The following is a 15538-nucleotide window of genomic DNA, read 5'->3' on the forward strand; positions in this document are numbered from 1 at the left end:
AAACAGGAAGGTTTTTCACAAGGACGTGGCATATATATAAATGAATCATCCCAAGGTGTCTGAGTGTGTACGGACCGACAGAGCCTTTGGGACACGGCACTGCTGCGGGAAGGTTGAACTTGGTCCGAGGCCACCAGATCCCCTGAGTGATGGTCTTTGGACAACCATCATAAATGACTGCAGAGAGGAAGAACCTTATTTAAAATCATCCTTATCATTTGATGAACTTTTTAAATTAAAAACATTACAAAAAGTCACTAATAATGTGTAAATGTTTTTCTTTTGACTTGACACACGCAGAGAAGTAAATGAAAAGGAAAGTGAGAGAATAAACACCTGCAACATAAGAAAGGAGGTAATTGCAAAATGGAAAGTGACAAAGCTCCGCAGAACAGAAAAAAAGGATACATCAAATTAACTGGAAGATGAAGATGAATATAATTAAGAGTTTCTTTGCTCTTGTATGCTTGGACAGGTTTGTTCGATAAACATACCAATTTTGAAAGACAACAAAAAAAGAAACTGAAATCCTATGATTACACAGTTATGATTAATTATGGTGGAAGTTCAGTATTGCATCTTTATTTCCTTGTCTGCTTGTATCTATGGATAATTTCCTGGTTTTAAGCCGTCTTGAAAATTATACATTGTCCTTAAATTACACACGACACAGTTTTCTGTACCACTGGCAAAGGGACATGTCTACTAAAGAAGGTAACAAATTATGTGTGCTATTGTTGGAGAACAACCCTGACAAAGCGTTAATATTAAATCCATCTTTTCAAACTATTGTTCAAAAGCAGATCATTTTTGTCTATAATTTGTTGTTTTTTTTCAATGACCCACAAAGGCGCTGCGAGATAGCGACATGTTTTTATCCATTAAAATAAAGTAGTTGGTGGAAATAGTAATTTCACAAATGTTTCAGTCCCAGAGCCGAAAAACAAATATGTTGTTTCAACAAATAATCTCACCTCCCACAAGGCAACCTACTGCATGTCAATGAATGATGTCGCCCTTTGTTGTGTAAACTAGAGTCACTTTAAAACCTAAATGTCTGAAACAAAGAATATAAGCATTCTCACCATCACAGCCTGAGTTTGTGACCTCAGCAAAGGGGCTGTCACATATGTTGCACTGGCGACCAATCACGCCGGGCCGGCACTGGCACTGGCCTGTTTCTGGGTCACATGACCGCGAGAAGGAACCCACCGGGTAGCAGTCACATGGCAGGCAGGTGTCAGAGCCCCGCAGATGGTAGTGAAACTCCTGAATGTACACACACAGACACACACTCATTAGGCTTTATTAGGCACACAGATGAAACTCAGTCAGACGCATGCAAAATGTCACAGTGCCAAGAATAGTGTCAGCGATTATATTACCACATGCATTAGGGCAAGATATATACAATTACACAAGAGGGGATACGGCTTAAACAGAGACATGAATACAAGAGATAAAGGAAAGCAGTACATTATTTAGTTTGCTAAATTTGCATGAGAATTAATTTTCAATACCGCATTTTGGAGACAGAATGATGTGCTACCAGATGATGGTGCAGCACCACTGTTTCTAATTCTTTAATTCCCCCTTGATTCAAAAATGGGTTCGCTTATTGTAACTTCACTTTGAGGTTTTACCGTCTCTGTGCAGAATGATGTATGTCTATTTGTTTTCAGATACACCTGCTGGAGGTGGAAAAGTTTCTCAGCGTTTAAATTAACGCTTCATTTAAGGCGTGCGCCTAAAAGCATTTTTGGAGTTTGGAGACCAATAGTGGTGCAAAAGTTCAAATTCTGAATAGAAATGTATTTACATATTCATTGACTCTAGATTTTGTATGGAGAAGGTCAATATCATTTCAATTCAAATAGTTCATTGAACATTTTTGAGGGAAAAACATATCAGGCCCAAACTATTACTCTAAGTATTCTGAGTATTTTTATGTCTTCAAATATGTCTGGAGGGGTTCTTTAAGGAAACTTTGTAAATACCAAACACATTATTATCTCAGCCGGTAGCAGCTTTATGTTGCATTTCAAGTTGAATTTCACAAGTAATCTGCTGTTGCTTTACGATCTAAAACATAGAAACACTGTAAAACTTTATACAGAGTTGTGTGTGTGTCAGCTTTGACCTGAAAGGCTAAATGAAAACATTATTATAGTGTAAGCATGAAAAACAGAAAAAAGCTTTTATTTCAAGCTTCATTTTTTGTAGAAAATCAAGATCCAGGAGCCAAAGGGAACAGGACATCGTGAGGTTAAGTACTTTGTTCAAGGGCAATATCAGAGATTAAAGATTAGGGTCAAAAGATCAGATTATGGATGGGATAAAACAGGGTTAAACATGCCGGCTACACACAAACATATCAATAAACACACTCACACATTCACACAAGGCAGAAATATCAGTGTGTGGGGATGACGATGGTATCATGGTTAATGTAGTTTGAATGTCTGGCTTAGTTTGTCAGACCATCAGACTGTGAGATGATTACTGTGTGTCGGGTTTAAACCAAAGCCAAAGTGAGCTGTAGAGCTACACCACCAAAGTCCTTCTAATCCTAACAGTATACAATGCGATCATGATATATACAGTATATAAAAACAACAACATAACAGCAGGTCTGTAATCATTCAATAGAGATTTGAACAGCTACTGTCCAACAGCTCGGTAATATGACGAATAACTCTCCAGTAAATACTAGACATCTAAAAATGTGAAAAATCTGCATCTGATGATCTACAGCTGAAGAAATAAAGGAAGGTGCTGCACTATGCTTGTTGATAATCAGATACTGTTTCCAACAGACTTTATCACATCTTTATCACATCAACATTGATTCACCAACCTCTCCACCTTAGTCAAGAGTAAAACATTACAAAATATATTTTTATACACTTCATCATTTTAGCAAAATTTATCCACAAACGACTGAAAGTTGCGATGTGTGTGTGTGTGTGTGTGTTCGTGTCTCCTGGTTACCTTGCAGTGACAGTGTCCACTGGTCTTGTTGCAGTCCGGGTCGAAGCCTTTATTGGTGTCACAGTGACACGGTCCACAGGTCGGAGATCCCCACCAACCCCTGGGACACTGGTGATCAATCCTACACACACACACACACATACATACATACACACACACACACACACACACACACACACACACACACACACACACACACACACACACACACAGACACATAAACAGGTACAATCAGTAACACAAGCAGGGAGAATCAGTATGGAAAAAGACAGTAATGGAGCATGTCAAAAACTTTTAATTTGAACCATCTTTCATTCTGACTTCTAACTAAGGACAACCTAACTAATGAGTTTGAAACATAGAGATGAAAGAGAGACACTGTGAGTGAGAAAAAGGAGAGAGGGAGGAAGCGAAGAGAGGGATCAAACTGATCAAATATTGATAGCGAAAGATGCGGGCAGAAACTAGAGATAATAAGAGCAAGGCAATTTGTGAGGCCAGCAAGACAAGAGTGAAAAGAATATGCACTTAGCACATGCTGAGTCATAGACAGTAACAGTTACTATCAAAGATATGAAGAAAGACGTTTAAGCAAAAAAATAAACTTGAGCTAATAATTCACCTTAAAACCAGTGTTTTCTAAACTGCTGAACTTAAAACACACCTCAGATTTTATGGCTCCGGTTTACTGTCACTCAGCTCTTCCATTCTCTTTGCTCACATCATATTTACTATAATGTGGTCTGTGTCTGTTCTCAGTGTCAAATGGATCACTGAGGAGACGAACGCTTTTCACAGTCAGCGCAGATTCCTGTGTGTGTCTTTATTGCTCCTTACGGGGAGTTTAAAAGAGGTAATTCAGATATCAGCGATGTTAATAGAATATTAGCATTGACATTTCTCCAGAGATTTTTGTTGCTACATCTCCTGACTTTTCCAAATGAAACGTCTCTCCCTGCTGTATATTCTTAGCTTTTAAAGCACTCTAATGGCAACGCAAACACACCCAGAGAGCCTAATGCTTTGTCTGATCGGAACAGAGGATGCACAGAAACAGAGGATGCGTCTTAACAGGAAGCTGAGCTGGATGTGCTCTGATGAAATTAGTTCAAATTGTCAGTTAAGATTATTTATCATCATAGCTCACATGATCTCATTTTAGTCACCTGGGCAGGGCAGGGCTGGAGCTAATGATTACTTTTTATTGTTACTGGTAAACAGTATATTATTAAGTTTACCAATATCTTAAAAGCACCCACTATGTCTCACCAGGAGTAAAACAAAATAAAAAAATGGCAATGATGAAAAACAAATTTGGACATTTTTGGGATTATTTTAAAAAGTGAGTTAGTAGGAAGATGATTAATGAGCCAAACTTTGGTGTCTTCATTGAAGAAAGCAATTACAGCGAGAGAGGGAGGGACATCAGGGGAAATTAAAAGAGAGTAGACATATATTTCATCAGCAGCTGACAATAGGACTATGTGTGTCTTTGTTAAAACACACACCAACTAGATCAAAGAAGACACACACACACACACATACACAGAACAGATCATGAGATAAATGTAAAGCTGTGTGGATTTCACGGACAGGAAGGAAGGGAGCATGGAGTTGAGGTCAGGGTCACGCTCGCTTCACACAGTGTTACACACACACAGATAACCTTTGTGTGTGTGCGTGCGTTATTACGTTAAGTCTATCCTCATTCCCCTGTGGATTACAGGCAACGCTGGAGATGTGGGACAACACAACAAGGCAGAACTAAAGCTACCAAGACACACACACACACACACACACACACACACACACTGGAACAGAGCTTAGCTGGTTCTACAGGCAGCATCAAGAGATTTTAGACCCAGTTGACGTCCCACAGGTAAACTGGGGCTCAAATGTTGAGTCGATTGTGTGTACCTGTGTTGGCAGTATTGCCCGTAGTTGTTGTCTCCACAGTCACAGATGTATCCGTGGGAAGAGCTGGGCTTCCTGTGGCACTGTGCCTCGTTTTCACATGGATTCAGATGGCAAGCGTCAGTGCAGCCTCTCCCATAGTAACCTGAGGGAGAGAGAGAGTTTCCTATTAGTCATGGTTGGAGCAACGGACCTGTTGACCGTCTTGTATGAGCAGCACAGGGGCTTATCGAATGTGGTTTCTTTGTCTTTGGGGTGGTATAAGAGAGAACTGTATTCAGTCTTCTGGGAGACACTTCCCTCTGATTATAGTATGGTCTCCACATAGTAGACAATGTTTTGTGCGATTATTTCATGTGTGCTATGTGTCCGAAGAAATTGTCCACCACAAAAGAGAGGGAGGATTAATTTCACTAGAGATGTCTCGAGTACAAGTACAAGTACTTACATTTGAGTACTTGCCAATACCGAGTCTCTATATGAGTACTGAATAATATCATTATAGTTGGAACAATTACTTTGAAATTACGTTTTATTTTCATCAGATGTTCCTCACTTTCTGACTCTAACAAACTAAATGTACAACACAATGCTGTTGCTGACATATAAACATTCAACATGTGTGTTTTTCTGATACAAACAGACCGAATACACACTAACGTTACGCCAGTTTTGTGAGCCAGGAAAACACACAGCTGACAACCTCGCAGCTGAACTAACTGATGCGGTGGAGACTGAACTGGCTGCTTGTGTCTACAACAATGCACTCAACATTGTGTCTGATAACTCTGCAGGACGGATGTGCATCAGGTTATCGTTGCAGCTTATGAGGCTTAACTGACGAGAGGTTAACGTCTCGTTGCCGTATTGGTATTAAGGGTGTGGTTGTATCAGAGTAGTTTTATGAGTACGAGAACATGAGCACAGTATCAGACCCAATACCTGATACCCGATACTGGTATCGGTGCCTCCTTAAATTAATTACAAGTCAAATTCAAACACCACCTCACAAAATATGCATTCCTGTCTTTTACAAAATATGTTTACATAGAACTGATTTGCTTTACCATATAAGTTAATTGCTACATGTTCACAGGCAATATACATAATTGTTGTCCAGGAAGTTTGACATTCTTATAACTTAAACACACAGAAATCATAGGAAAGATAGTTGGACAAACAAATGACAGGAATTTGACATTAGTGACCCGATTTCTCATCTTGCAGTTGGGTTTAAGCTACTAAAAGATTTGAAACCACATTTTAAAGGGCTTTAAGGTAAGTACATTTGAGTTAATATTACCTCTACATGACCTAAATATCAGAGAATTACATCAGATTGATATTCTAGTCTTTTACTACTGGAAATAATGCATACAATAATTGGGCACAGAAAATATGACAGAGGCGCAGGCATTCACGATGTCCGTGCAGAACTTCCCTTGTATGTACAATCATGGAATGAGAGCACAACACAACAACTATTGAAATCTAAATATGCAGAATGTCCATCTATTTCCCATCCACGTACCAGAAATAATAACCTGTCAGTTCACTGGTACACATCTCAAACATCAAACGGCGATTGTCACACACAACACTTCTCCGACACTCTGACTGGGCCAGCTAATGGAAAACAAGCCACAGCTGTCAATTACAATGCGTTTCATTCACTCCGAATGAAATGCAACGTAATGCTGCCTCTGAAAGAAAATGACTACCACTGCTCTAGAAAAGTAATTTCAAAAAACATGTTCACTTTCCACTAACACAAACAAGTACATTTTGAGCACTAAGCAAATATAGCACTTATCACGGTGAACTATGCAAAAAGAGGCTTTGCTGCTGCAATTTATTTTAAATGATAAATTAAAAAATGATTCACCAGAGATCAAGGAGGACGAAATTACTGTTTGTTGACTGTAAAAGGAATGAATTATATAACAAGGTGAGGTTGGACAGAATATAACTAGACCCATTGATGAAATGATGACACAAATATGTTTTTTTAGTGTGATTTATTCATATTTTCTTATATCTAAAATGTCAAAGACAAAATGTAAACTCAAGCAGCACATTTACTTATTACAAAATATTATGAATTATTACTTTATCTAATAACATCAAATAGTTGTTTGTGTAATTTATCAAGTGTTTCAGTGGCTTGTTGTCATTTGTCATCTTAGATTGGTTGTCAGTCTCAAGAGGGTGGGTCTTACGTAATATGAGGCTGGAGACGAGAGATGTGGACGAATGATATAGGTGCGAACCGTGACGGAAAATACATCATAACCCTCATCCCTGAAGGATTTTGGTTTAGTTTCTGTCTGTGTATATTTAAAAATCTAACTGAACAGAAACAAACAGAGCTCAGTGCAGCTCAGTTGCCAAAAAGAGAGCAGGACCGAAGCGGGGCCAGTCGAGTGGACACTGTGGGGAACGAGTGAAGCATGAGCAGAAAGCTAACTGAGCTCAACTCCAGCAGGTAAAGCCTGAGACCTTTTCTTGTGAGGCATTTAGATATGTTGTGGCCTGTTAGTAGCTGGTAGAGATATAATATTCAGTAGTAATTAAAGCATCTAGACCTAAAACAAATAATTGTGCCAGTACTACCTGTAGCAAAAATATCCTGGTTTCAAATCCTCTAAATGTTTATATAAGTGGACTATATTTGGACTGTCGGTTGGACAAAAAAAGCAATTTGAAGATGTCACAGAAATTCAAAAGATTTTGTACCATTCTCAAACATTTTACAAGCTAAACAATAAATCAAACAATCACAGCCATATTTGAAACACATAACAATTACTTGATAATAAAAAAGAATCTTTTGTTGTAGTCTTAGTATATTTTGGGTAAGTCCTCTCCATAAAAGCCCAAACATGTTCTGGTATAAATTTGTACAATACTGTGAGAGTGAAGCAGAACGTATGGTGCTCGCGCCAAAGAGAAACTCATTTGAAAAAGGTGAAGAACACCTCTCAGCCATAATAGCACCAAAATGTGCCTCAGCGAAAGCAAAGACAGCACTTCAACGAGCCACAACAATGAGCAACACACACATTCCCACAGTATACTTCAGTGTGCGGCTGTGCAGCACAGTGAATGAAGCCGTCAAACACTTCAATGCAATCCAAAGACACTCCACACAAACACACCAGCCTCTTCTATGGTAATACAGGCCGGCACATAAAGCCCCTCTTTAATCCAATGACTACAGCAGAGTGCTTCGCACACACTTTGGGGAGTATTTAGCACGAATAAAGAAGGCCTCTCACCCAGACCTGCTATTAATTTAAAAATAACATAATTGCTGTATTTAGACTTTAATGTACCTGGATTAAAATATTATGTGACTTAGCTGCATCATAAGGCCGTACTTTCATGTTGGAATGAAATTAAAAGCAATAAAACCAATACAATCACAGTTAAAATAGTGCTGAAGGACTGAAGAAAGTATTTGTTCCATCAGATGTGGTAAGACTTTTACTTACAAAATAATATTCAAATGTCTAATGCTTTATGGAATCTTCTATTAGAATCATTTGAGAATCCCAAGATAATATACGTACATGGAAATTACATTTTATTCTACGATTTTGACATGTATTTTGATATTAGTATTTTATAAGATATAATAAGATATCTATAATGATATTCATTGTTATGATTGTTTGTATTCAAAGCTTGTGTGCTTTAAATACAGACAAAGAGTTTGTCTTTCAGAGACTGACCAAATAGAAACATTTAAAAGCCTCTCAACCACTCCAAAAGACAAAATACTCACGTTAATATTCATATTAATACTAACCGTCAAGTGAAAAGCAGAAAACAATGCAATTTTTAAAAACTAGATATTACATTTTGCCTAGAACATCGTACTGATCCCTCAGAATTTCTCTCCAACACAGATCTCTGCCTCTCACACAATCACTTCCCCTCCTTCAGCAAGGAGTTCTGCTTTCAGGGCGCCTTTTTAATTTAACAGCAGTGAATAGAAGGTCGTCTCTATACACTGAAGTGTGACTGAAGTGTGCGTGCAGCTTGTTGGGGTCTTCATTCCTCCCTCTGGAGCTGACAAGTGTTTGTGTGTGTGTGTGTGTGTGTGTGTGTGTGTGTGTTTATGTGTGTGATGTCTGCTTTCACAGAAGCAACTCTGCTTTTCAAGCCTGTGTCCTTGGCTGCAGCTTTAGACACACACAAGGTTTCAAAACACTCCTACTATTTAAATATATCTCTCTCGCTTATTCCATACTTTGTGGAACTATCTCTATTTTATCATGCAAACAATCACACGCAGGTATGATTAGAGGATTGCACACTCAAACAGTGGTGGCGTTCTGTCTCTTATTTGTTTGCTCATGATCCCCCACTCTCTGTCTCCTGTGTTGGTCTCCACTTCTGTCGCTTTGTCGCTTAAACACAAACACAAACACACACACACACACACACACACACACACACACACACACACACACACACACACACTAAATCAACTTATTGGCCCTATACATCTTTACACTTTCACCATGGCAACTGACAGAGAGAGGCAACGGCAGCATTGGCTGTTTTCAGATGCTTATAATGACACTGGCCTTGTCACAACAATATGGAAGAGCGAGAGAGAGACAGATAGAGAGAGAGAGAGAGAGAGAGAGAGAGAGAGAGAGACGGATAGAGAGAGAGAGAGAGAGAGAGAGAGACGGATAGAGAGTGAGCGAGACTCGAGCCTGTAAGAACAAAGAGCTGTAAATCATATGTGTGAATGTACGTTTTTGGGTCCGGGAGCGTCTTTGAAAAGTTATGGCTCTGGAGCCGTACACACATCCAGTGTGACTCACAGCTTCACATCTGGCTTTAGACACTTTATTGTACGCAACATCAGCTTGACTTCTCCTCAACACCACAATCAGGAAAAGAAACACAAATCTTCTGTTCACTGAAACATCCATTCATCTTCTATATATCCTACTGTCTTCTCTCCGACAGTGGAAAGATCGTGGATGTCAGAAATATCCCATAAAAATGTGTTGGTGGGAAAACAGAATAATACCAGTGAACATTGAGTCCAATGATTCATGATACTATGTGTTGTGTGAAAGTGGTTGCTCACAATGATGAACCATATCAAATTATAATTTATCCATTTTAGTACCCTTGTAAATATTAGAATCTAAGTTGACAATCAGTGGAAGGAACTGTCCAACAAGTTCAGGGCTCAAGACATAAAGATCCAGTTCAATGTATCTTACAATGGATTTAAGTTTGGCTAAGGCACAAAACAGACTTGGTGAGGTAAGGAAATATTATGGTTTGAGTTTAAATAACCACTTTGTTAAGGTTAGCAGACCTTTGTCATCATAGTTAGAGTAACCAATATGTGGTTAACGGTAGGGAAACCGTGGCCATGCTTTAAAAAAACAACAACATTGATTGTTGGTTAGAAAAAGGAAACGAACATCAGCCTTCTTTGTTAAAAGTCAGGTGTTTTGTGGGACCATAAATCCACCCCGCCATCCTCCCTACGTTGACTTTGTTGCTTGCTAATAATCCCGCCGTACTTCCTCCTTTGCTTTGTCACGTAAACACATGTTGAATGAGGACGACTGACGCTGTCGTTCTTCTAGAGGGCAGTTTCGAAATGTATAGTACTGTGATAAACTTGTTTGAGACCAGTACTATAAATGTATGTTGGATTACTGAAATAAAAGGTTAATATATTGGTGTTTAAATCTCAGATATCAACCAGTGTGTGTGTGGGTTTGACTGGAAAACTTAAAACCCCATACATGAAAAAAAAGAAAAAATTAGAAAATCCATAAGGGGACCAATGAGTTTAAGTGAAAAAAGAAAGACACTATACACTGAATAATCATACAAGGTAAGGTAAAACTTTCTTCCAATAGCAGATTACTAAGATTATTTAGAAAAACCTCACTATACTGTATATCAGACGTACCATTCATATCCGTACAACAGTACCTGTACATTTTTGGTTTTAATATCAAACCCGATCAATAAATGACAGTCCTAGGTGAGGAGTCATTCGTCACAGAGAACAACTGATTCAGCACCTTGAGGATCTGGCAACTACTGTAGGTTGGAAAACTGGAAATAAAACTTGAAACTCATAAATCTCTTTCTCCCAGGGGGTCCGAGCTTAATATACTGCAGCTGCTCACCACACCCAAAAACAACAACCTCATATAACGCACTCCTCTGAAACACTCCATCTGAAGCAATATTTATTTGGCATTTGTTGATTACAATCACTATTTTATCGTCTAAACAAAACCAGAAACATTGATAAATGGCTCATTACTAAAGCAGCGGTAATGAGAGTTCCTGTTGTCAAATCCGGAACATATGTTTTCTACATGTGATCCAGTTGGTTTTTAAACAGCTCAGGGAACTCAAGCAGACATAAATCAACATGGCTGTAATTTATCCGATTATAATACATTTTTCACCACAGTGAATTAGCCTGTAGCACGTAAATACATACACACACATAACCTTACAAAATGTATACGTACTCTGAAACGAACAAAACTGTGCTTTGTCATGCAGGAACTGTGTATGTGTGTGTGTGTGTGTGTGTGTGTGTGTGTGTGTGTGTTTTCTAGGAGTCTGTATTGCACAAATCAGAGGTGCTAAAAAGCAGATGCATGAGAGAGCCACTGGGCTAGTTTCAGCACCAGGCCAAAATACACACACACACACACACACACACACACACACACACACACACACACACACACACACACACACACACAGACACACACACACAAACACAAACACACACATACATGAAAGAGAATTATTCAGAGTGCACCTCTATTTCGTTTTTTTCTCTCTGCTTATTAAACTTTGATTTGATTTGTCTCGAAGCAGCATCCATTGTTTAACAGTCTCCATTTTTAATGTTCATTGTGCTGATGAAAGATAATGATAATGAGAGAGGGTGTGTGTGTGTGTGTGTGTGTGTGTGTGTGTGTGTTTACAGTAAATAAGTGCATGCCTCATAACGTTTGTGCATATGCTTTGTGTGTGTGTGAGTGCAGCCTCTCTGCGTGCGCGCTCCATGTTAATAAGTCAAGGTGTTAGCATTAGCTCGTGGGCTGTGCAGGATGCTACAGGGATAGCAGCGCCTGTCTGCTTCCTCTCCCATGTTGTTAGGCCTGAGGCTTCCTCACTTTAACAAACTTTATCCACCGCCTAACACACACTCCCTCATTGTTCTTTCACTCCCCCCAACTCCACTTTAATCTCATGCTCTCATTTTCAAACTTTTCTTTCTTGAAAAACTTTCCTTAGATTTCTCTTCTATTATTTGGAGGCAGACACTGGGATAGCAGCCTGCGGCAGCAGGGCACATTTAGTTCGGTGGTTTGAGTCTACATGGCCAAACAAGATAACCAAGAAGTATAACACTTTTCCCCAATTCTCTTCCTTAACCCTTCCTCCTAAATAACATTTAAATTTGATCTGGCCACCATGGATTGTAGTAAAATAACTATGTAAGGGAACACCACCGATCACAAACATGCAAAGGGAGTGGAGGGTAGTTTAATTTTACGCTACTATTGTTTTAAAGCTATTTGTAATTTTAAAATGCAAATGCTGGAACATTTTACTGTGTATTGTTAACTGCAGATGCAGCATTGACACATTATCAAATGTTTTTGCAAATAATGACGGGCCATAAGGGGGAAACATTTGGAGCCTAATTAAGAAAGTAGTTTTACAACCAGTCCAGATGGTAACAGGAAACTACAGATGTATCTAAATATAAAGCAAGGAATATTTGTCTGTCTGTCTGTAGATCGTTGGCATATCTGGCTGTGTATTGTTGGGGACCCATGGAAGTGCTTTTGTCGAATTGGGTGCAATTTGGACAAACAACATGTTCAATATCAATAAACTATGAAAAAACAAGTGATTGGTGCTCTGTGTAGCAGCGGGGGCGGAGCTTCACGGCTCTGCATAGTCGAAAATGTCGTCTGCTGCAGGCGGCTTATGCAGCACATGGATTCTGGATTTACAAACGTTACAACTGGACTCTTCACTTCTCTGAAATCAACACGAGCGGATAGCCAACTGGAAACAGAATTAAACCAAAGTGTATTTCACAAGTGTTTCTGACTGAGAGTAAGCTGCGACATGGGTGTGTTTTTCCCCTGTAAGTAATACTTTCTTTTTTTTTAACCTTTATTTAAACAGGAGAGTCCCATTGAGATTAAAAATCTCTTTTTCAAGGGAGACCTGGCCAAGACAGGCAGCAACATAAGAAACACATAGTTACAGACAGATAACACAGAACAAGACAGGTTAAAAGAAACTAAAAGTTAAGAGACATTACAGTCATTTAGCAGACGCTTTTATCCAAAGCGACTTACAATTCAGTATCTATACAGCATAGGCACAGCTACGGGAGCAATTTTGGGGTTAAGTATCTTGCTCAAGGCCTGACAACATGGGAGAGGAAGCATGAGACTAGCGGAGCTGGAGCCGGGGATTGAACCCACGACCCTCTGATTGAAAGGCAGCCCTGCTCTCCAATTAGCCACAGTCACCCTTGACAGTGATGTAACCGAGTTAATTTAAAAAACATTTAAATTTTTGGGAACCTGCCTGTATTTCTTTAATTTTAGATTTAAAAGCAGTAAGTGGTATCAGTTCTTTGAGTTTTAAATCATTCTGCAACAACAACAACAACAACAACAACAACTCTACGTCCCTGTAGGACTTATTACTAACTTATAACACTAATAACGTTACTACCAGCAAAATACCTACGTTAACTGAATCCATGCTCTACTTTATAATCTTATAATGTCAAAGCAAGTGACTAATACGCCTATTTGTGAAGTGTATTTCAGTGGTATAAGAAGTGGGCCTACTCAAAACTTCTTTTCTGAAGTAAAACTATTAACTATTAATAGTAAAACTATTAATACTGCATTGTAAAATTACTGCATTCAAATGTTTATTTCCAGTGAAGAGTGAAAGAGAGGCACTATCAGCAAAATGTACTTGAATTTACTTAATTTCTGTTCAAGACGGAGCTTTTAGTATGATGCTGGCTAGTTTAATGGAAATTAATTAATTATATTGTAATTGTTATATTTTGTGAGCCAAATCTAAAACTGCAACTTAACCAGTAACATTTCTCTGTCAGGTAAATGTAGTACTACAACTGTGTAGAAATACACAGTAAGTAGTAGACAGTTGAGTTGCATATTGTGCTGTGGGGGCCTTTTGTAAGTCATTTTGGCTACATACTTCATTGTCTCTTAATTCGATATGTAAACATCATAATAAATCTAGAGCAGTTTGAGGTCCTTTAAGTCCAGGTTGCATAACAGTAATGTCTGCCCCTGGTGATTTGTTTCTGTGTACCTGAGTGTATTTCACTGATGTTTCTGACCATGAGTAGCCGCAACTTGGCTGCGTGAGGCAACTAAGTCATGGCAGGTGTGTTGCTGAGGACCCAAAGAAAGCGCAGTGTTGAGTGCGAAGTTGTTGGTATGAGCGGTTCTCGAGAAACCAAGAACACCAGCAACTCCACAGGCCAAGAATTCGGCCCAGTTGTGATCAGGCATGTTTTAAATGGGCACTGTACTAGTCTAAAAAAAGATACATGTTGAGATGCAGATAAGGAAGGTGATGGATGCTCATAAGGAGAGTATCAATATATCCGGACATCGTCTCTCTCGCTCTCTCTCTCTTTCATGTGGTTCTTTTTCTCTTAATTTGCTGTTCAATCTCTTCTCGTCTCTCCTTTAATCATGAATATAAGTAATCTCCTCTAATCATCTCTGCTTGGTTGGTCTAGTCTGTTTAATCAATACACGTCGAATTGAACCGCCGCTGGTTTATCAGTAGCGGCTAATATAGCTTCAAACAAATATCAAATATCACTTCTTCAACCTCTCCTTCACATTCACTCTTCTTTCTCTGCTGTGTGTGGGTCTGTCATGTTAGTTTTCTCTAAGTTTTATGATTTGTATGTCTCCGTGTGCATTTATGCCAGCTGTGTGTGGATCTGTTCCCAAATGTGTCATCAGTGTTTTCAGGCTGTTTGATTTGACTTTCTCTAGCACTCTTTCTTCTCTTTTTTTCCCTCTTGCCTCAAAACTTTTGGTGTTTGTTTTACACTATTTCTGTCACCCGCCCTTAAACTTCATTAATCATTAATATGTTTGGTTTCTCTGTTCTTCCTCTGCCTCTTTTTCATCTTTCCTCTCACCACTTCTCTCTATATAAGAGATGTTTTCCTTCATCTCCTACACATTAATTCTGCCTCATTATATTCACCTGACTAAGGAAATTTGGGAAGTTCGCCTGCAGTCAGTCTCTTACTCTCGGTCTCAGGTGGATGAGAACTCATTATGCATTCCCAAATATCTGTTTAACCCAGTTAGAGTATTGGCACACACCTACACAGATACGGCCGCATTATAATTATTCAATTTTTCTGTGTCTCTAAGTCAGCTGGCTTCTTTCACCTTCTGTTCTCACACATCTTCTCTTTCACATCCAATGTCCAGAATGTGCACTTATTATAACCATTTTCCTGGCACACACAGGTTAGCACAGGCGCAATTTACCTTGGATGACTTCAGTGTGA

At 39.0% G+C, this 15538-nt stretch overlaps 1 protein-coding gene across 1 annotated transcript in view; it reads right to left on the reverse strand.

Moving 5' to 3' along the window:
* The window catches only part of celsr3 (cadherin, EGF LAG seven-pass G-type receptor 3), a 107457-nt gene that overhangs the window by 36025 nt on the left and 55894 nt on the right, over positions 1-15538 (reverse strand). The window contains exons 14-17 of the mRNA XM_068732775.1: positions 4909-5050; positions 2992-3112; positions 1086-1269; positions 76-177 (exon numbers count right to left, since the gene is read on the reverse strand). Coding sequence (XP_068588876.1) covers positions 76-177; positions 1086-1269; positions 2992-3112; positions 4909-5050 — 549 coding nt within the window. The remainder of the gene's footprint in view (positions 1-75; positions 178-1085; positions 1270-2991; positions 3113-4908; positions 5051-15538) is intronic.

The sequence above is a fragment of the Cebidichthys violaceus genome, unplaced genomic scaffold (assembly GCF_023349555.1).
Source record: "Cebidichthys violaceus isolate CVI_PGR_0920_01 unplaced genomic scaffold, fCebVio1.0.p SCAF_6, whole genome shotgun sequence".
NCBI lineage: Eukaryota > Metazoa > Chordata > Actinopteri > Perciformes > Stichaeidae > Cebidichthys > Cebidichthys violaceus.